The sequence below is a fragment of the Leucoraja erinacea genome, chromosome 15 (genome assembly GCF_028641065.1).
Source record: "Leucoraja erinacea ecotype New England chromosome 15, Leri_hhj_1, whole genome shotgun sequence".
NCBI lineage: Eukaryota > Metazoa > Chordata > Chondrichthyes > Rajiformes > Rajidae > Leucoraja > Leucoraja erinaceus.
Genome location: NC_073391.1, coordinates 40,765,323 through 40,788,073, shown reverse-complemented (window position 1 = coordinate 40,788,073; position 22,751 = coordinate 40,765,323). Strand labels below are relative to the sequence as shown.

The 22,751-nt window shown below is 46.0% G+C and overlaps 1 protein-coding gene across 1 annotated transcript in view; it reads right to left on the bottom strand.

The window, feature by feature from the left end:
• pcdh15b (protocadherin-related 15b) overlaps nt 1-22,751 on the bottom strand; it is a 1,024,406-nt gene that overhangs the window by 356,771 nt on the left and 644,884 nt on the right. Inside the window, 1 exon segment of the mRNA XM_055647246.1 lies at nt 845-964. Within this exon segment, the coding sequence (XP_055503221.1) occupies nt 845-964 (120 nt within the window).

The window sequence follows — 22,751 nt, the reverse complement described above, 5'->3', positions numbered from 1 at the left end:
GTTAAGATATGATGAGTGTTTGTCGGCACTGGGCCTGTACTCACTGGAGTTTAGAAGAATGACAGGGCACCTCATTGAAACATACAGAATAGTGAAAGGCTTGGACAGAGTGGATGTGGAAGGGATGTTTCCACCAGTGGGAGAGTCTAGGACTAGAGATCATAGCCTCAGAATTAAAGGACATTCTTTTAGGAAGGAGATGAGGAGAAATGTCTTTGGTCAGAGGGTGGTGAATCTGTGGAATTCTTTGCCACAGAAGGCTGTGGAGGCCGTAGTGGATATTTTTTAAGGCAGAGATAGATAGATTCTTGATTGGCACAGGTGTCAGAGGTTACGGGAAGAAGGCAGGAGAATGGGGTTAGGAGGGAGAGATAGATCAGCCACGATTGAATGGCGGAGAAAAATTGATGGTCCGACTGGCCTAATTCTACTCATTATCACTTGATGAAACAAAGTGTCGGAGTAACTCAGCAGACTGAATCAGTCTGAAGAAGGATCCTGACGTCACCTATCCGTGTTCTCCAGCAATGCCACCCGCCCTGCTGAGTAACTCCAGCACTTTGTGCCTCTTATGTGCATTAAGTTCTTTGTTTCAACTACACACAATGACAATACCTTACTTGGTTATAGCGGACAAATGGCAATAAAAGCCACCCCCCCCCCCACCCCCACGCCCCCCGTACGGTTAGTTATAATGAGGGTGTACTGTAACCAGCAGGCCAGGCAGCATCCGCAAAGAACAGAGTTAACATCCCAAGGTAATGAAATGCTAACACAGATATTCAACTTCAACAGCTGGTAATATTTTTCACAATAAACAATTGATCCATTGCTTGATACTTACTGGATCATTTGGATTTTGTTGGATGACGTATTCAATCTGTCCATTCGGCCCATCATCTATGTCGAGCGCTCCATTTCTTCCAGAGAACCCGGTGAAAATGGTTGTCCCAATTGGGGTTAGCTGCAGATACAGAAGATATAAATAATATTAGAATTTTGTGCTACCCCATAATCGAACGTACGTATACCAGCAACCAATTTATGTTAATGGAGAACGTAATGGAAGTACCTGAAGGTTGTAACAATCCATTAACCCAGTAACAACTATTAAACATGTCTGAACCTGGACGTATGTTGCACCTTGAGCTTAGATTGGAGATACAACATGGCAACAGGTCCTTCAGCCCATCGAGTCCACGCCGACCATCAATTACCCATTCACACTATATCACACTAGTGTTTCCTATGCACTACACGCCAGTCTAAAGAGGACAATTAACTCACAAACCTGCACGATTTTGGAATGTGGGAGGAAACCAGAGCACCATGTGGTCACGGGTAGAAACGTGCAAACTCCACCCTGACAGCACTGGAGGTCAAGATCAAACCCGGGTCTCTGGCACTGTGAGGCAGCAACTCTACCACTGCGGTGCCCTATACACTATACAGTAGCTAGTTTTAATACATCGTTAACTGTTGTTTTTAGATTAGGGTAGAAGCTCAGGCTTTCAGGTATAAAAAGTCTGTGACACATGACCTCACGGGACATATGGGCCTGCTCCACTTAGACGATTTTTTAGGCAACTACACGCGATTAGTTTGTCGCCATATGTTCGCCGGTGGTTGCTGGGAGTCGTCTCCTCAGTCGCGCGTCTTTCTGGTCACCGCTAAATTTCCAACAAGTTGAAATTTTTTTCACCGACAGTGGGTTTGACGCCAATGAGCGTAGCTTAACCTCTCCTGACGTAGGTGCTGTCGTAGGTTGTCACCAGGATGACGTAGGTTGGCGCCGGTTTTTCGGCGACCTGCTACGACCATGACAGTCGCCGGCAAGTGGGTCACGCCCATTAATCTCCAGCGAAGCATGAGAACTGCACCAGGCCACTGATGCTTCCACAGATCTCCAGTCTAAGCTTTCACCAGCATTTCCCAACGATCTTTGGAAGTTACAGCCTTTGAGGTTGAAACATGTGAGATTCAGTTTTTATTTAGGCAACTACAGGCATTGGATGATCAGCCATGATCATATTGAATGGCGGTGCAGGCTCGAAGGGCCGAATGGCCTCCTCCTGCACCTATTTTCTATGTTTCTATGCGCTGTTTTCTATCGCAGTTTATTTGTGTTTTTGTAGTTGCTTTAACCGAAGTTGCATTGTTATTCTATTGTTATATTCTCATTGCTTGGTCATTGCTTCACTAAATGTCTGTGCTTTCAATTTCATATTGTCAGAGTGTTCTTCCTCCATCATTGATCCAAATCATCAGAACCTGTTAGTTTTCCCTTGCCAAGCCTAAATTGCTTGAATAGAACATAAAATGGAGAAAAGTACAGCACAAGAACAGACCCTTTGGCTCCACAATGTCTGTGATGAAGATTATGTGAGCATGGCACGGTGGCGCAGCGGTAGAGTTGCTGCCTTACAGCGCTTGCAGCGCTGGAGAACCGGGTTCGATCCTAACTACGGGTGCTGTCTGTACGGAGTTTGCGCGTTCTCCCCGTGACTGCGTGGGTTTTCTCCGAGATCTTCGCTTTCCACCCACACTGCAAAGAGGTACAGGTTTGTAGATAAATTGGCTGGGTGAAAGTGTCAATTGTTCCTCGTGTGTGTAGGATAGTCTTAGTGTGTGGGGATCGCTGGTCGGTGCGGACTCGGTGGGCCTGTTTCCGCGCTGTATCTCTAAACTAAACTAGACTTAAATTATAGACATAGAACATAGAAATTAGGTGCAGGAGTAGGCCATTCGGCCCTTCGAGCCTGCACCGCCATTCAATATGACCATGGCTGATCATCCAACTCAGTATCCCGTACCTGCCTTCTCCGCATACCCCCTGATCCCCTTAGCCACAAGGGCCACATCTAACTCCCTCTTAAATATAGCCAATGAACTGGCCTCAACTACCCTCTGTGGCAGAGAGTTCCAGAGATTCACCACCCTCTGTGTGAAAAAAGTTCTTCTCATCTCGGTTTTAAAGGATTTCCCCCTTATCCTTAAGCTATGACCCCTATGCCAAGTTAAACCAATCTCCTCTGCCTGCATGTGATCCTTATCTATGTACCTATCTAAAAGCTTCCCAAGTACCACTTTTCTATCTCCCACGATCACTCCTAGCAGCATGTTCCAGACACCCACCATCCTCTGTCCATAAAACATGTTCTACTCTTTAAACTTTCTCCTTTACTTTCCCATGGCACCTTCATGCCCCCGAGTTTTTGACATTTACACCTTGGAGTAAATAGGTTCCCACTGTACCCTATTTATGCCTCTCAAATCTTTGTATATATTTCCATCAGGTCCCCCCTCAACCTCTGACATTCCAAACAATTCAAGTATGTCCAGCCTCTTCTCCTTGTACATAATACTGCCTCTAATCCTGGCAGGATTCTTGTAAACCTCTTAAACGATTAAAGATCTGAGCTTTTTATGTGACAGAGAAATGAAGGCTTCTCCAATTGTAAGTTACAACAGAGGAAAATGAAACTGAAGGAAGAAATCATAAAAGTGGGTTTTAAACATAGGGGATAAAAGGAACAAGGAGCATGGTAAAGACCAAATAGAATTAAAAATCACTTTGTAAAAAATCAATTTACACCTTTACCGGAGTCAATTAACTTACAAACCTGTACCTCTTTGGAGTGTGGGAGGAAACCGGAGCAACTGGAGAAAACCCATGCAGATCACAGGGAGAACGTGCAAACTCCGTGCAGACAAGCACCCGTAGTCAGGATCGAACCCGGGTCTCTGGCGCTGTAAGGTAGCAGCTCCACTGTCATGCCGCCATCATTTAGTTAAAAAACCGTTCTAATAGTGTGCCCAGGGGTACAAGTGTGTTGGGACCTTTGGAACGAACGCTGCACAGATGCAAATGCATCTGGCTTGTCACCAAGGTCCCACAATTTGCTCGCCACACAAAGTGCTGGAGTAACTCAGCGGATCAGTCAGGCAGCATCTCTGGAGAACATGGATAGGTGACATTTCGGGTTGGGGCCCAGTCTTCAGACGCTGGAAAGCCAAAGAAGGGTCCCAACCCAAAACGTTACCTCTCCATGTTCTTCAGAAACGATGCCTGACCCGCTGAGTTACTCCAGCACTTTGTGTCGCGAGTTTAGTTTGGTTTGGAGATACAGCGTGGAAATAGGCCCCTAGACAAATGGAGTCCGCGCCTACCAGCGATCCCCCCACACATCAGCACTATCCAACACACCAGGGACAGTCAAAGGTCCCAAATTCCCCTCCCTGCACTTGATGTAAAAGCCGCAGATCAGTGTAAGATCCAGCTTGATATATCTGTGGTCAACAGTTTAATTGTGAGCGGCAGAAGGCTCAGGATGCCTTGACATCTTGAATCTGCATAGGGTCAGAGTCATAGAGTGATACAGTGTGGAAACAGGCCCTTCGGCCGAACTTGCCCTCTCTGGCCAACATGTCTACACTAGCCCCACCCGCTTGCTCTTGGTCAATAACCCTCCACACGTCCTATCCATGTACCTGCCCAAATGTCTCTTAAACATTGCGATACTCCCTGCCTCAAATACTACCTCTGGCAGCTCATTCCATACACCCACCACCCTTTATGTGAAAACGTTACCCCTCAGATTCCTATTAAATAGTTTCCCCTATGTCCTCTGGTCCTAGATTCCACCACTCTGGGCAAGAGACTCAGTGCATCTACCTGATCTATTCCTCTCATGATTTTATACACCTCTATAAGATCACATGCATCCTGAAACCACTCATAGATAGACATAAAATGCTGGAAAAACTCAATGGAACAGTCAACATCTCTGGAGAGATGGAATGGATGATGTTTGGGGTCGAGGCCCTTCTTCAGACCCGAGTTCCAGGCTCAGCACTAGACTCACAGCCTCCACACTGCAGGCTCCAACAGCATTCAAATTTTTAATTGAAACATCCTGAAGCCATTCAATGACTTATTCACTGACAATAGGTTTAATGTGAAGGGGAGACCATTCGTGTTGGACGGAACTGCAGATGCCAGTTTAAACCGAAGATAGACACAAAAAGCTGGAGTAACTGTCCCGCTGAGTACCCAGCATTTTGTGTCTATCCGCCTGAAACCATTCAGTGACTTATTCAATGACAATAGGTTTAAGGAGAAGGGGATAAGATTTAATCGGAATCTGCGGAGTAACTTATTTACGCAAAGGGTGGTGGGTATATGCAACGAGCTGGCCGGAGGAGGCAGTTGAGGCAACGTTTAAGAAACAGTTAGACTGGTAATATGGATAGGACAGATTTGGGCCAAACGAGGGCAGGTTCGACTGATGCAGCTGTGGCATGTTGGCAGGTGTGGGCAAGATGGGCTGAAGGGCCTATTTCCAATACTGTATGACTCTACCTATGACTTTGTACGTCTGGCTTAGGGCCAGACACAGAGAGCTGCTGGATTTCATTCTCTGGAACAGAAGCAATCCAGGCATCAGCAGCTAAACATTACAAAGCCGGCAGACCTGGGAACCCATCCAAAAATACAGCGCCAGACCTCAGAAAAACTAATCGGAGAGCTGGCGATATTAACTTGCACCTGACATGGCAGGGCATGAATGAACGGGCGGCCTTGACAAATGACTCACTCCGAGCAGCTTGTCTGGAAGAAAGCAGTTTGAGAAATCCAACAGGGACGCCACTGCCAAGAAAACGGCCAGTGTAAACAGTGACTGACGTGTCTTAATCTTGAATATGTGTGCAATGCTGGGGGCAACGTTAGTCACTGCGCTAAGCTTGGATGTTCACAGTGTGAATACAGAGGGATTGATTCGACGTGCATTGCTGGTAGGTCTGTGGGGACATGATGCCTGTTCTCTACAACAAAATTGTAACAGAGAACATTGGACACAAAAAAGCCAGAGTCACTCAGAGACAGGCAGCATCTCCGGAGAGAAGGAATGGGTGGCGTTTCAGGTCGAGACCCTTCTTCAGAAACGTCACCCGTTCCTTCACTCCAGAGATGCTGCCTGTCCCGCTGAGTAACTCCAGCATTTTGAGTCTATCTTCGATTTAAACCAGCATCTGCAGTTCTTTCTTGCACATAGAACAGTACACCACAGGAACGGGCCCTTCAGCCCACCATGTTTGTGCCGAACATGATGCCTAACTGAGTGATGACTACAATTGTTGCATTTTTCTCCTTATCTATGACTGTGCTTGTCTATAGTAAGATTTTACTGGATTCTATGCAAAACAAATGATTTCACTGTACCTTGATACATAGGTACATGTGACAATAAAGTATCATCATCATTATTCACATTCACAATTTATAGAAGTTGAATTAGGCCGTTCGGCCCATCGAGTCTATCCTGCCATTCAATCATGGCTGATCTCTGCTTCCTAACCCCATTTTCCTGCCTTCTCCCATTCTAATCAAGAATTTCTCTATCTCTGCCATAAAAATATCCACTGACTTGGCCTCCACAGCCCTCTGTGGCAATGAGTCCCACAGATTCATACCCTCTGACTAAAGAAGTTCTTCCTCACCTCCTTTCAAAAAAAGTGCCCTTTAAGTCCTAGACTCACCCACCAGTGGAAACATCCTATCCACATCCACTCTATCTGTGCCTTTCATCATTCTGTGTTTCAATGAGGTTCTACCCTCAACCACCGCAACTCTCTCAAACACTCATCATAGGCTAACCCACTCATTCCTGGAATAATTCTTGTAAAATTATTTGTTATTATCGTCATCAAGTCTCAAATCTGACATTCAACCTCTTTAGTCAGAGGATGGTAATGGCATTGATCCTGTACTCACTGGAGTTTAGAAGGATGAGGGGACCTCATTAAAACCTACCGAATAGTAAAAGGCCTGGATAGAGTGGATGTGGAGAGGATGTTTCCACTTGTGGAGGAGTCGAAGACCAGAGGCCATAGCCTCAAAATAAAAGTGATGTAAGTTTAGAAGGGAAATGAGGAGGAATTTCTTTAGTCGGAAGGTGGTGAATCTGTGGAATTAATTGCCACTGATGGCTGTGAAGGCCAGGCCAATGGATATTTTTAAGTCAGAGGTTGACAGATTCTTGATTAGTAGTGGTGTCAGGGATTGTGGGGAAAAGACAGGAGAATGGGTTTCGGAGAGAAAGATAGATCAGCCATAATTGAATGGCGGATTAGACTTGACGGGCCGAATGGCCTAATTCTCCTCCTATGACATGAACCCGATTTCTCCCTGACTTTTTCAGTCGCACTATAGTAAAGTAAAGTAAAGTAAAGTAGCCTTTATTGTCATTCAGACCTTTCGGTCTGAACAAAAGTTCGTTGCCTGCAGTCATACATATAATAAAAATGACAAAAACACCCAATAAACACAAATTTAACATCCACCACAGTGAGTTCACCAAACACCTCCTCACTGTGATGGAAGGCAAAAATCTTAACGTTCTTGTCTCTTCCCTCCTTGTTCTCCCTCTGCTCCGACCTGTGAGCTCCCGACGCTGTCGTCCACCGTGCTGCGTGGCGATCCTCCGAGGTCAGGTCGTCGCTGCCGCCGGAACGCCACAGCTCCGCTGCCGGGTCGCCGCTGCCGCTGCCGCTGGAACGCCACAACTCCGATGTTGCCGCTGGAACGCTGCCCCAGCTCCGCCATTAGGCCTCGGCGCAGACGGAGACGGACACGGGGGATACGACAAGAGAAGTCGCATCCCCCCCGAAGGAAGAGACCAAAAACACGTTCCCCCCACACCCATACACAACATAATAAAATAAAACCAAAAATTAACTAAAACAGGACAAAAGAACAAACAAAAAAAAGAAAAAAACAAACGGTCTGCAGGCGAGCCGCAGCTGCTAAGGCAGCGCCGCCATCTTGGACAATAGACAACAACTGCAGGAGTAGACCATTCGGCCCTATGAGCCAGCACCGCTGCGATTGAATGTGATCATGGCTGATCATCCCCAATCAGTACCCCGTTCCTGCCTTCTCCCCATATCCCCTGACTCCGCTATTTTTAAGAGCCCTATCTAGCTCTCTCTTGAAAGCATCCAGAGAACCTGCCTTCACCGCCCTCTGAGGCAGAGAATTCAGCAGCCTCACCACTCTCTGTGAGAAAAAGTGTTTCCCTGTCTCCGCTCTAAATGGCTTACTCCTTATTCTTAAAATGTGGCCCCTGGTTCTGGATGGTTCTGGATGTAGAAAGCACTATATGCTTTCAATTCTAAACACTGTCCTACAAATGGTGGTGTGTGTATGGAACAAGCTGCCAGAGGAGGTAGATGAGACTGGGACTATCCCAACTTTGGATAGGAAAGGTTCGAAAGTTTCGAAGGGATATGGACCAAATGGAGGCAGGTAGGACTAGTGTAGCTGGGACAGGTTGGTGGCTGAGACTCAAAAGCTTGCGCTCAGTACGAGAGGGCAATGAGAGTGCGGCTGAAAATGGTTGTTTTAACAATTAATCATTTCCTCTAGCCCAGCAAACAACAGGTCAAACAAGCCATCAGGCAGCAGTTCTCAGTAAGCCCCTGTCTCAATGACACAAGTGGCAGAAGCCGGTCTGTGAGTACAAATCTAATACCAACAGTGCAGATTATAAATCGGAGGCAGCACTTGGATTAAGCTCGGAGACACATAGCAAGCCCTGTCAGATGTACAGGGAGAAGTATTGGCTGAGCAAAGGTCACGTGTGCTGGCTGAGTGTGCTGCAGCGCAGAGTTTGAGCCACAAGTGGCCTAGTTTAGTTTAGTTTAGTTCAGGGATACAGCGCGGAAACAGGCCCTTTGGCCACGCCAACCAGCGACCCGCACACACTGGCACTATCCTCCACACATTTGGGACAATTTACAATGATACCAAGCCAACCAAGCCTGTACGTCTTTGGAAGAAAGACGTACTTCCCGGAGAACACATATGCGGTCACAGGGAAAACGTACAAACCCCGTACAGACAGCACCCATAGTCACGATCGAACCCGGTTCCTTGGTGCTGTAAGGCAGCAACTCTACCGCTGCGCCACCGTGCCGCCCTAGATACAGAGTCCACGCTTTGAATAGTAGCATCAAACTGCACCGCTTGCCGGAGATAAACACAAAATGCTGGAGTAACTCAGTGGGTCAAGGCAGCATCTTTGGAGCAAAATAATCTGCTCTTATGTCACAGGCACTAGCAGTAGAGTTGCTGCCTTACAAATATTTAAGAAAAGATGTCACCCCATGTCCGACTCGCTGCCAAGATGTTAAAACGGTAGTGACATTTTCCGAATTATTCCCGGCGTTCGGAAGCAGTCAACGCCATCGGAGGCTCTTGGGGCAGATCTTCTGACCAGGTCACAGGTCTTCTAATGGACTTAGCCATAACTCTCCCAGGTTCAACACAGGTACAGGGGGTAAGTCACTGGTCGCAACTTCTGCTCTGGGGCCCATGCAGTCCCCCGGAGAATGAAAAACTTTCCAGAGACCTCAGGATTCAGGCTGGAAATCTGCCCTTGGATGAAATATCCCCTTTGCCAGGTTTAAACCTGCACAGCCGCCCCATCGAAGTCAATGGGAAGAAACTGTTGGCCATGTGAGGAAATGGGAACAAAATGGGAAGGAAGATGGGAGTGTGGAGAAGCCTCTCGACCCGAAAGGTCACGCATTCCTTCTTTCCAGAGATGATGCCTGTCCCGCTGAGTTACTCCAGCTTTCTGTGTCTACCTTCAGAGTATTTGATATATTGAGGTGCTCTACAAGACCCATTACGTTGTAATCATTCTATGAATTATTTAATTGTTTTTAATCAGGCATGTGTGTTTTTAATATTTTTTTTAAATAGTCAAAAATTCCGTCAAATAATGTGAAATTATTAACATTGCATTTTTGATTTATAAATGACTTTAATGTCTGTGAATCAGTTGAACTGTACTGACAGCTTTGGCAGCGCTGAGCATGGGGATGGAGCTGCAGCAGATATCAAGGCCTTTCTGCATCCTAAACATGTTGAGATAGGGATTGTGAGGTACCGAGCCATGCTGATGTGCTCATAGCTGGCGACTCAGTGGAAGGTGAGGGCACGGATCCAACTTGTCTCTAAAGGGCGCAAAAAGTGCTGGAGTAACTCAGTGGCTCAGGCAACATCTCTGGAGACCACGGATAGGCAACGTTTTGTGTTGGGGCTCTTCTTCAGACTTCAGCTGAGTTACCCCAGCACTGTGTGCCCGTTTTTTGGGACAAATCCCAACTTGTCCCTCTTGCTCCCAGAGCAACGGTAAGAAAATTCGACAGCAAGGACAGTACCGATGAGCGCAGCGGTAGAGTTTTTCATTATTTTTTGTTGTTGTTTTGCTTTTGTTTTTGATTAAAAAAACGAATAAAAAGATTTTAAAAAGAAAGAAAGAGTTGCTGCCTGTCAGAGACCCGGGTTCAATCCTGACTGCGAGTGCTGTCTGTACGGAGTTTGTACGTTCTCCCGTGTTTTCTCCGAGATCTTCGGTTTCCTCCCACACTCCAAAGATGTACTGGTTTGTATGTTAATTGGCTTGGTATAAAAAGTAAACTGCCCCCTAGAGTGTCGGACAGTGTTGATGCACGGGGATCGCTGGTCGGCGCGGACTCGGTGGGTTGAAGGGCATGTTTCCGCTCCGTATCTCTCAGATAAGCTGTGTAAGAATGCTTATTGATTAAACAGAGCGCCGCTGGATCAAATGCAGAACCCTCGTGATATTGCTGCCTTAAAGAAGTTGAAAGAAAAGCAATGAAGCCGACCATGACTCTATGTCTATTCATTAGGGGACCGTGTTAGTTTTCACACATTGAAATTATACGACAATGTACACAAAGGTAGGTTTCAAAATTAAATCATATAATGGTGCCTATAAAAGCATTATGATTATGATTATAAGGAATGATTACTTTTACCAAGCTCATCAAGCTTCAAATGGCAAATCCAAATCATTCAAACTGGAACTACAGGGCGGCAAGGGAAATATGTATTTCAGCATCTTTTAAAAGCTATTTCCATAAACATACTCACTTATAACAACACAGGCGGAGGGCATTTGGGACCATTGCATCTTCTCGCTGCCATCAGGACAATAAAATCAGTCTCACTCCCCCTTTTCGTTATATCCCTGTAAGCCTGCAACTTATTCTCTCGCACATGCCGATCAATTAGCCTTTAATTCCTTTTACACCTTCCCTGCACAAATGGGTAATCAGCAGACAAAATGTGGAGGAAGGAACTGCAGATGTTGGTTTAACCCAAAGATAGACACAAGAATGCAGGAGTAACTCAGCGGGACAGGCAGCATCTCTGGAGATAAGGAATGGGTGACGTTTCGGTTCGAGACCCTTCTTCGTCTGAAGAAGGTTAGGAGGGAGACAACATCCGAGGTCAGGATCGAACCTGGGTCTTTGGCGTCATGAGGCAGCAGCTCTACCATCTGCGCCACGCTTAAGAGGCAGAATTTGGCCTGGGTAGCTGCATTGCAACTGGAAGAATATGGAGTAACTTTCATTTATTTATGTAGGACACTTTCCCGTGAAGCACAGTTCACCAACGAAATGTTTAAGGAACATTTAGACAAGACCGAGATGAGGAAACACTTTTTCAGCCAGAGAGCTGTCAATCTGTGGAATTCTCTGCCACAGAAGGCAGTGGAGGCCAATTCACTGGATATATTCAAGAGAGTTAGACAAAGCTCTTAAGGCTAATGGAATCAAGGGATATGGGGAGAAAGCAGGAATGGGGATACTGATTCTGGATGATCAGCCATGATCATATTGAATTGCGGTGCTGGCCCAAAGGGCCGAATGGCCTACTCCTGCCCCTATTTTCTATGTTTCTATGACAGATAAATGTTGAGCATAACATTGGGGTCATTCCCTGATTTCCTTCAAAAAGTTTCATGGAATCTTTTGGGCTCATCTGGAATGGTAGATGATAGCTGGAAACATCAAATGCAAAAGATAATCAAATCATAAAATCATATAGCACAGAAACAGACTCTTGGGTCATAAGTGATAGTGGTAGCCCATTAAGTCTACTCCGCCATCCAATCAAGGCCGATCTATGTCTCCCTCCTAATCCCATTCTCCACCATAACTTCTGACATCTGTACTACTTAAGGCGTGGATTTGGTGGGCCGAAGGGCCTGTTTCCATGCTATATCTGAGTTACTCCAGAACTTTGCGTCTAACTTTGGCTTCAAAACTGAATGGTTTACTCCTAAACCTAAACTGCAGTAAATGATCATGCCAACTAAACCTGGGTGCTAATTTATAATCTTTGGGATAAAAACATGAGAAGCTGCAAAGACAACGACCGTTTATTTGAAGAAGAGACACAAGTAACCGCAGACGCTGGGCTGCAAAAAAAGACAGAAGCGCTGGAGCAACTCAGCAGGACAGGCAACATCTCTGGAGAATGTATCTGAAGCAGGGTCTGGACCTGAAACGTCTGTATCCACGTTCTCCAAAGATGTTGCCTGCAACTATAATTATCCATTGTCAGTTCTCCGACCAGTCTTACAGTCTCCAACTACATTATATCTCCATTTGCTTTGGTGTTACCTTCCCCCCCGCTAACAATGATCTACTCACCATTTTCCTTGATCCCAATCCCCTTTGTCCTGTTTTCACACCTTACACATCCTTATCTACATACCTCCCTCTACCCTGGCATCAGTCTGAAGAAGGGTCTCGACCCAAATCTTCACCCATTCCTTCTATCTAGTGATACTGCCTGTTCCACTGAATTACTCCAGCATTTTGTGTCTATCTTCACTATAATTTAAGATCTATTCAGGGGACAGAAGAATTTGTCCATCAGTGCAACGTTACTCAGAGGTAAATGCTTCTTCGGGGAGTTAGTTTTGTTCAGAAATTGAGCCATTAAAAAAAGCCAGTGAGAACCTGAGACCTCCGAGCGAGCATTTGGCTAGGATTAGTTGCTCAGATGAAGGATAATGTCTGTCATCATTTAAGTTGATGGCAGCTGACTGAGGACAGACTCCAGTGGATCAGGGTCATCGACTGACAGTATCTTCACATGCATTCATGCCCAATGTCGCTCTCACGAGATTTTTTTTTAACCGTTTCACAGCATTTCATGATGCTCTCTCTCTTTCACAAACTGAAAACTAACTAAAGGCCGTGAGGGTTGTAAATGCATTTGTCGAGCATTAAAACACCACTCAAATCATCGAGGGCTTATATGTCGGAGAGGCGTGCAGCTCAATCAACCACAAAAAAAGTTTGTTATGAATTCGTGCGATTTTCTGCAAATTTATTTTATTTTTCAATGGACTTCAGAGATACAACATGGAAGCAGGCCCTTCGGCCCACCGAGTCCGTGCCGACCAGTGATCATTGCTCTAGGGACAATTTACAGAAGCCAATGAACCAACAAACCCTGTGCGTCTTTGGAGTGCAGGGGGAAGCTGGAACACCCGGAGAACTGCATTACAGCATGGTATGGCAGTTGCACCATGGCAGACAGGGAGAGGCTTCAGAGGGTAACTAGGACAGCACAGAAGATCATTGGTTGCCCTCTCCCCTCCCTGATGGATATCTACACCTCCCGCTGCCTTAGCAGGGCAAAGAATATCATCAAAGACAGCACCCATCCTGCGTTTGGACTGTTGACCTGCTGCCCTCTGGAAGGCGCTATAGGTGCATCAAATCCAGTACAAACAGACTCAGGAATAGTTGTTTTCCGAAAATTATAACTACTCTTAATTCAAATTCACACATGCACTGACTTCACAGCCCAACACCCGGACTTCCATCTGTATATATGTATATAGCGCCGCAGAATTGTGCACCTATCCCCCCCCCCCTCCTTCTCCCTTCTGTTTTTGTTTTCTGTACTATATTATATGTATGCACTGAGTACGAGCAGCTTTTAATTTCATTGTACATGTATAGTGACAATAAATGGCATATCATATCAGAAAACCCACGCGGTCACAGGGAGAAGGTGCAGACTCCATATAGACAGCACCCATTGGCAGGATTGAAGCAGGGTCTGTTCCCGCGTGCCTACTGTTCTCGTCCTTCTTTATAGTAGAGGGTGTGAGTTGGAAAGTGTCGTTGATGTTTCCTGGGTGAACAACTACAGTGCATTTGTGGATGGTACAATCTACACATGTGGTGAAGAGTGAATGTACAGGGTGGGGGCAGGATATCAATCAAGCAGTCTCGAATATGGCTGCTGTCGGTACGGAGTTTGCACATTCTCCGCGCGAGCGCGTGGGTTCTCCGGTTTCCACCCACACTCCAAAGAGGTACAGGCTTGTAGGTTAACTGGCTTCACTACGAATAGCAAATGGTTCCTAGTTTGTAGGAAAGAACTAATGTACAGGGTGATCACAGGCCGGCGTGGACTCGGTGAGCCGAAGGGCCTGATTCCACGCTGTATCTCTAAACTTAGCTAAAAGTGCCAAAAATATGACACGTTCTGGTATTCTGAGACAAAAACAGACCAAGAGATAAGTGACCCTATTAAAAAATTTAGACTCGCCTATCGGAGTTATTCTCTGTGTTCTACCCATTGTAACCACAAGTTGTCCCTAAGGACGGCTCCCATCCCTGTCACAACAGATAGGCCTGGAGGAGTTGAAGAACAGCGCCACGGACTTTGCTTGCCTTCCGGAAAATTCCGGCACTTTGGACATGGCTCCGGCCAGCTGAGGTCATAGCCAGAGGAGCAACAGCTTTGTCCAATTGTCTGGGGCTGAATTAACTTCAACTGCACCTACTCCTTAAGACCAAGGGAGTTTCAGCCTCTCCTAGAGAAAGTTTAGTTCCAGTTCTTCCACAGATGCAGCCTGAACTGACAAGTTTTTCCTGCACTGTCCAGATTTTTCAGATTTGTATTTCCCCCCCACCACCAGTATATGTTGGGTGTCAGAGGTAATGAGGAGAAGGTTCCACACTCAAACCATTCTTTAGTTTCAGGGTTTACTCCCAAATATCCTCTTTTGAGTTGTAGAGTTTAGTTTAGAGAGACAGCACAGAGACAGACCATTGGGCCCACTGATTCTGTGCCGACCACATACACAAGTTCTACACACTAGGGACAATTTACAGAAGCCAATTCACCTACAACTAACTGACAAACGTGTACGCTGACGTCATTCATCACAGAAATTAGAATTATTTTATACCCAGAGGTTTGTCAATGTTTAGAATTCACCAGCTTAAAGGGCTGTGGAGAGTCAATTATTGTTTAAATTCAAGATAGGTATTGATGGATGGATTTTTAGATATCAAGCGAATGAATAAAAATGGGTTTAGTGCAGGAGACAGTGGCACTGATGAAAAAAGATTGGCCGTAATAGTTTAGTATATTTTAGCGCGCAGAAAAAGTGTAAGATGATCAAAATCCCGATCACAACTAGAGAACTGCCTCACTGAGACAAAGAAAATTGTCGGTGTGAGCGGTATGATATGTGACACTGCTGAACTGCGGTTGTATGTAATACGTTGAGTAAATAAACATTCAAAAAATGTTTTGCTAATGTAGACCCTGTCTCTGCATGGTCAGCCGAGAATTACATTTGAAATTTGGTGCAGAACTTGCGCTCGCTGTAAAGCAGTAGAGTTGTTTCCTGACAGCATCACAGACCTGGGTTTGATCCTGACTACGGGTCCTGTCTGTACAGAGTTTGTACGTTCTCCCCGCGACCACGTGGGTTTTTCCGCGGGTGCTCTTCCAGTTTGCTCCCACACTCCAAAGAGACTACAAAGAGGAAACATGTTCCCGATGTTGGGGGAGTCCAGAACCAGGGGGTCACAGATTAAGAATAAAGGGTAGGCCATTTAGGACTGAGATGAGAAAATACTTTTTCACCCAGAGAGTTGTGAATCTGTGAATTTGGCCTGGGTAGCTGCATTGCAGCTGGAAGAATATGGAGTAACTTTCATTTATTTATGTAGGACACTGTCCCGTGAAGCACAGTTTACCAATGAAACGTTTAGGGAACATTTAGACAAGACCGAGATGAGGAAACACTTTTTCAGCCAGAGAGTTGTGAATCTGTGGAATTCTCCGCCACAGAAGGCAGTGGAGGCCAATTCACTGGATGTTTTCAAGAGAGAGTTAGAAGAAGGCTCATCAGCGTCTCTTCTTCCTGAGGAGACTGAAGAAGGTCCATCTGTCTCCTCAGATCCTGGTGAACTTCTACCGCTGCACCATCGAGAGCATCCTTACCAACTGCATCACAGTATGGTATGGCAACTGCTCTGTCTCCGACCGGAAGGCATTGCAGAGGGTGGTGAAAATTGCCCAACGCATCACCGGTTCCACGCTCCCCTCCATTGAGTCTGTCCAAAGCAAGCGCTGTCTGCGGAGGGCGCTCAGCATCGCCAAGGACTGCTCTCACCCCAACCATGGACTGTTTACCCTCCTACCATCCGGGAGGCGCTACAGGTCTCTCCGTTGCCGAACCAGCAGGTCGAGGAACAGCTTCTTTCCGGCGGCTGTCACTCTACTCAACAACGTACCTTGGTGACTGACAATCACCACCCCCCCCCCCCCGGACACTTACTATTTTTTTTATTCAAATCGTTTGCTATGTCGCTCTTCAAGGGCGATGCTAAATGCATTTCGTTGTCTCTGTACTGTACACTGACAATGACAATTAAATTGAATCTGGGATATAGCTCTTAGGGTTAACGGAATCAGGGGATATGGGGAAAAAGTAGGAATGGGTACTAATTTTGGATGATCAGCCAAGATCATATTGAATGGCAGTGCTTGCTCGAAGGGCCGAATGGCCAATCCTGCACCTATTTTCTTTGTTTCCAAAGACATACCTGCTTGTAGGTTAATTGGCTTCAATGACAAAAAAAAGAAATTGTCCCGAGTGTGTGTGGAATAGTGGTAGTGAATGTGGATCGCTGGTCGGCACGGGCTGAGAGACTTGTTTCCGCCCGGTATCTCAAAGATATAAAAGTTCACGAGGATAAATTCCCGATCACAACTGGAGAACTGCCCTTGGGCCTTGCTGTGACTAAATAAATCGTCGGCGAGAGCAGAGTGATACGTGACACTGCTGAACTGCGGTTGTAAGTAATACGTCGAGTAAATAAACCTTCAAGAAATGTTTTACTAATGTAGACCCTGTCTCTGCATGGTCAGCCGAGAGTTACACTTGGAATTTGCTGCAGAAATTGTGCTCGTTCATCGTAGAGCAAGCACACATTACATTTGAACACGCTGACACAAAAAAAAAACAGTGCTGTAGCCGGGATGACAGATGATAACAGATGAGCATGATCAGATTCAGAGTTGCCGTGTCTCATTTCTGGTCAGCACCCACGGCAACAGCTTTTCATTGGCACAGATTCCCTGACTTACTCTTCCCTACTCCTGATACCAATTGTTCCATTAAATTCAACAACTAATGCAGGATACCTTCTTCACATTAAATGTCATACCATGCCCATGAGAAAAAAAGCTGCTAATTTTATAATAAATTTAAACACGGTAATTCCTTCACTTTTTTTTTGCGTGGCTTTTTTTATATTATTAAGTGAACTTTTCATCATCTCATTTTGATTACGGATTTTGGATTTCTTCAAAGCGGCAATTAACATTTTCCACAGACGCGTGGGAAATATAGATGTATGTAGTTAAGTTCAACATTTTTTTTCCCCCTTGGAATTAACAATAATGCCTAGCTTATTTTCTAAAACAGGTCAACAGGAGACAATATAATTTTTTTTTTTATACTTCACCACTCACCCGAACACTGTCCAAATGACGTTATATGGTTCTTTGATTTGTGAGCTAATTGCCGATATATTTGCAAGTCTCCGTATCATCGCAGGAACAGATGGAAAGGTTTACCTGAAGCTTTTGATGGGCTTTGGCAAGCATTAAGCAGATGTCACCTAACAATCATTTGGTTTTGAATCAATGAGGAATCAGCATGCCTTTGATTAAGCAAGTCAAGGGCCAGTCCCACTTTGGCAACATTTTAGGCTACAGCCTGCAAAGAGGTTGGCGCGTCGTGGTTGGGTCATGACACAGCGTGACGCGTGGTGAGGCACGTAGTGACGCGCAGTGCCTCCCTGTCACCCCAGGATTTTGGAATGTTCAAAATCCTGGGGGGACATTTGGGTGTCTCATCATGTTGTGCGCCCTGTCACACGCTGACGTATGCTGTCCTGCGAGTGACACCCGGTTAGGGTTATGGACCACAGATGGGCTGCAAAATATTCTTCCTTCAATGCATGGATTTTAAACATTAATATATTAACATTAATACAATAAAATCAATTGTGCGAATAAAAAGATGTCTGAGTCGTTCAGTTTTATTTACAGATGTACTGGTCTGCTTCCAAATCCAATCACCGTCTCTAACTTTTCACAGGGATGGATTCCGTAAGTGTAGACTGAACTTCCCTCTCCCCTCCACCTGCCTCCTCCCCCCCCTCCTGTCCGCATCCCTCCTTCTCCACCGCCCCCACACACTTCTCCCCTCCCCTCCCCCCCCCCCCCCTCTCCCCTCCCCTCTCCCCCCCCCCCTTCTTCCCTTCCCCCTCTTCTTCCTTCCCTTCTCCCCACTCCATTCTTCTCCCCCTTCTCCACTGCCCCCCTCCCCTCACATCCCCTTGTCCCACTCTCCCTCCCTTCTCCCATTCTCCAACCCCAACCCACTTTCCCCGACGCCCCCCCATTTGTGGACCCTGCCTGCACACTATCTCACACATGCTCGGGACAATTTATACAAACCTGTGCTCCTTTGGAGTGTGGGAGGAAACTCTAACCCTAACCCTAATCGTAACCCTAACCCTAACCTTGGTGGTTTGGCTCAGCCACCAAGCACGACATCCGGAGGCTGCAGCGAATCGTCCTGTCAGCTGAGAAGGTTATTGGCTGCAACCTTCCCTCCATTGATGAACTGTACACACTGCAAGGGCCAGGAAGCGAGCGGGTAAGATCGTCTCTGACCCCTCTCACCCGGGCCACAAACTCTTTGAATCATTTCCCTCTGGAAGGCGACTACGGACTGTCAAAGCTGCCACAGCCAGACTTAAAAACAGCTTTTTTTCCATGAGTAGTAGCTCTACTCAATAACCTGTAGCCTCCTTTTGCTCTGGTGTTTTATTTCAATCACATGTTTAAACTGTAATGTTTTATTATTAATGTTTAAAGTTTTATGTGTCATTCTTAATTGTCACTGTATGTCGTGCTGTTACTTGCGAGCGGAGCACCAAGGCAAGTTCCTTGTATATGTACATACTTGGCCAATAAACTTATTCATTCAGGTTAATTGGCTTTGGTAAATTGTAAATTGCCCCTAGTGTGTAGGATGGTGCTAGTCTGTAGGGTGCTTGCCAGTCGGCGCGGGCTCAGTAGGTTTAATTTAGTTTAGTGTAGAGATACAACGTGGAAACAGGCCCTTCGGCCCACTGAATCCGCACCTCCCAGCGATCCCCGCACATTAACACTATCCTACACACACACTTGAGACAATTTTACATTTATATCAAGCTAATTAACCTGCAAATCTGTACTGCTCCGAAGTGTGAGAGGAAACCGAAGAGGAATGTGGGAGGAAACCAGAGCACCCGGAGAAAACCCACGCGGGCACAGGGAGAACGTACAAACTCAATACAGACAGCACCCGTAGTCGGGATTCAACCTGGATCTCCGCCGCTGCAACACTACAGCTGCGCCACCGTGCCGCTGTGTCTTCCTATCATGGTTTATATTATATTTTATTCAGTTATGCAGCACTTTCAACTGTAATCTTTTTTTTCCCCCCCTTATCATTAGAGTCATAGAGTGATACAGTGGGGAAACAGGCCCTTCGACCCGACTCGCCCACACTGGCCAATTTGCTATCCATTCAGCTAACTCTCCTTGGATTCCATGTGATCTAACCTTCCAGAGCAGCCTACCATGCGGAACCTTGTCAAATGCCTTACACAGTCCATGTACACAACATCTACAGCTCTGCCCTCATCAACCATTTTGGTCACGTCTTCCAAAAAATCAATCTGATTTGTGAGACACGACCTCCCACGTACAAAAACCATCCTGACTATCTCTAATCAGTCCTTGTCCACACAAATGCCTGTATAACCTATCCCTCAGAATACTCTCCAATATGTAGAGACTAACATCTCAATTTCCCTCATCAGCCAAGCTTCCTTACGTTTGCCTGCTTTGCCCTTCACTCTAACAGGGACGCACACATCCTGAGCTTTCTGTCACTATTTGTTTCAGAGAGGCCATGGATATGGTTTGACAACTATCATGATGGCATTAGTGTGTTATGAATAATGAAAGGGAGTGCTCTTTAATGGGTTTCCAGATTACCTCCGTCTGTGTTGTAATAAATAAGTTAAATCCAACTCAAGATGACTGAATCAAACTTCCATTGGCTTTGACAGAGTGAGTCGGGCAACTTTTATGAAATAGTATTGCCTACACTTTGTGCCACTGAAATATCGGCCCATCAAGTCTACTCCACCATCTAATCAATGCTGATCTATCTCTCCCTCCTGACCCCATTCTCCTGCCTTCTCCCCATAACCCCTGTCATCTCTCCAGCGATGCTGCCTGTCTCGCTGAGTCACTCGAGCTTTTTGTGTCTATCTCCAGTCCAACACTATTCACAGAAGGCAGTGGAGGCCAATTGTCTGGATGCTTTCAAGAGAGAGTGAATTTGTGTACATTAGGCATGCAAGCAAAGAATTTCACTGTGTCTCGTCACATGTGACAATAAAGTATTCCATTCCATCAATTCCAGTACAGATTTAGCACTTCGGGCTAACGGAATCAAGGGATATGGGGAGAAAGCTGGAATGGGGTACTGCTAATGGAAGATCAGCCATGATCATATTGAATGGCGGTACTGGCTCGAAGGGCCGAACGGCCTAATCCTGCACCTGATTTCTATGTTTCTATGTTAATACTCCCTTCCTATGGTAGAAAGAAAACAAAGTGAATTTTAAAATAAATTGCCAGATCAGCGTGAGAGCACAGGCATTACTGGATATTTGCAACTGATTACTGCTGCGGGTAAACCAACAAGTACACCAATCGCCACCACCATTCCTCTACATATGCTTAAGTGTTAAGGGCCTGTCCCACTGATGCAACCTTTCAGCGACTGTCTTCCACCTTCAAGCTCGAGGGCACTCGCCACACTTGAGCTGGACGACCGTCAGCGACAAACACGAGCTGGATCGACCGAACCACCGCAAAAAAAACACACACACACACACACACACACACACACACACACACACACACATCGCAAAGGCGGGGGCCAGGGTAAAGCGGGGGAGCGCTGTCTGAAATTCACACCCCCGCGATGAACAGGAAGATAAAAGACGGCTGCACAGTTACGATGTCCTTTAGAGAGCGGGTGGGGGGGGGGGTGGGTGAGAGAAGGGGAGAGAAAAAGGGAGAGAAGGGGGGGGTGGGGGGGAGAAGGAGTGCAGACACTTTTAAGAAGCCAGACATGGAAACATAGAAACATAGAAATTAGGTGCAGGAGTAGGCCATTTGGCCCTTCGAGCCTGCACCGCCATTCAATATGATCATGGCTGATCACCACCCGACTCAGTATCCCGGGTGGCAGAGAGTTCCAGAGATTCAGCACGCTCTGTGTGAAAAAAGTTCTTCTCAACTCGGTTTTAAAGGATTTCCCCCTTATCCTTAAGCTGTGACCCCTTGTCCTGGACTTCCCTAACATCGGGAACAATCTTCCTGCATCTAGCCTGTCCAAGCCCTTAAGAATTTTGTAATTGAGAGCACCGACAGACAATTTTTTATAAAGTTTAACGGGCATTTTAAATTACCGGTCTGTTTTCCTTGGTCCTGAAAACTCCAATGGGCCCATTAAAATGCCCGGTCAGCAAAGGAGATTGACTACAGCTGCCCTCGACTGCCTGTAACTACATAGCGACCCCACTCCACTGCACTACGAGTTCAAAGGAACCATGCCGACCAATTTTTACTCGCGGAAATTTTTTTCAGCATGCTGAAAAATCTTCCTCGACCAAACTGACTGCGAGTATGTGGGAACTTCCCTCGAGCATGAAGGAGAGTTACCGCATGTTGGGGTCATAGGACCTCCTAGGACCACGTGTCGACAATGCTGCGAGTTTGAGTCGAGGGCAAACTCTTCTAAACTCGCAGATTAGGTCACCACAGTGGGACAGGCCTCTTTAGTCTAATTGAAGAGCAGCAGCTGACTGGAACACACTCAAGATAATCATACTAAGGACTGGTTAATCTGCACAAAATAAAAAAGGACAGGTAATGCACAGGGCAATAAAAATATGCCTGTTCAACAAATGCAAGCAAATAGAGCACAAAATGAATATTACCTCACAATAATACATGCAGACAAAAGAATCTGTTTACTTTTCCATTATTGCACATGAACTTTTCGTTTCGTTCTCCATTGCTTCATGGTTCCATACATACAGAATAGTGAAAGGATTGGATTGAATGGATGTGGAGAGGATGTTTCCACTAGTGGGAGAGTCTCAGACCAGAGGTCATAGCCTCAGAATTAAAGGACGTTCTTTTCGGTAGGTGATGAGGAGAGATTTCTTTAGTCAGAGGGTGGTGAATCTGTGGAATTCTTTGCCACAGAAGACTGTAGAGACCAAGTCAGAGATAGATAGATTCGTGATTAGAATGGGTGTCAGAGCTTATGGGGAGAAGGCAGGAGAAGGGGGTTAGGAGGGAGAGATAGATCAGCCATGATTGAATGGCGGAGTAGACTCGATGGGCCGAATGGCCTAATTCTACTCTTATTCCTTATGACTTTATGACCTTCTGA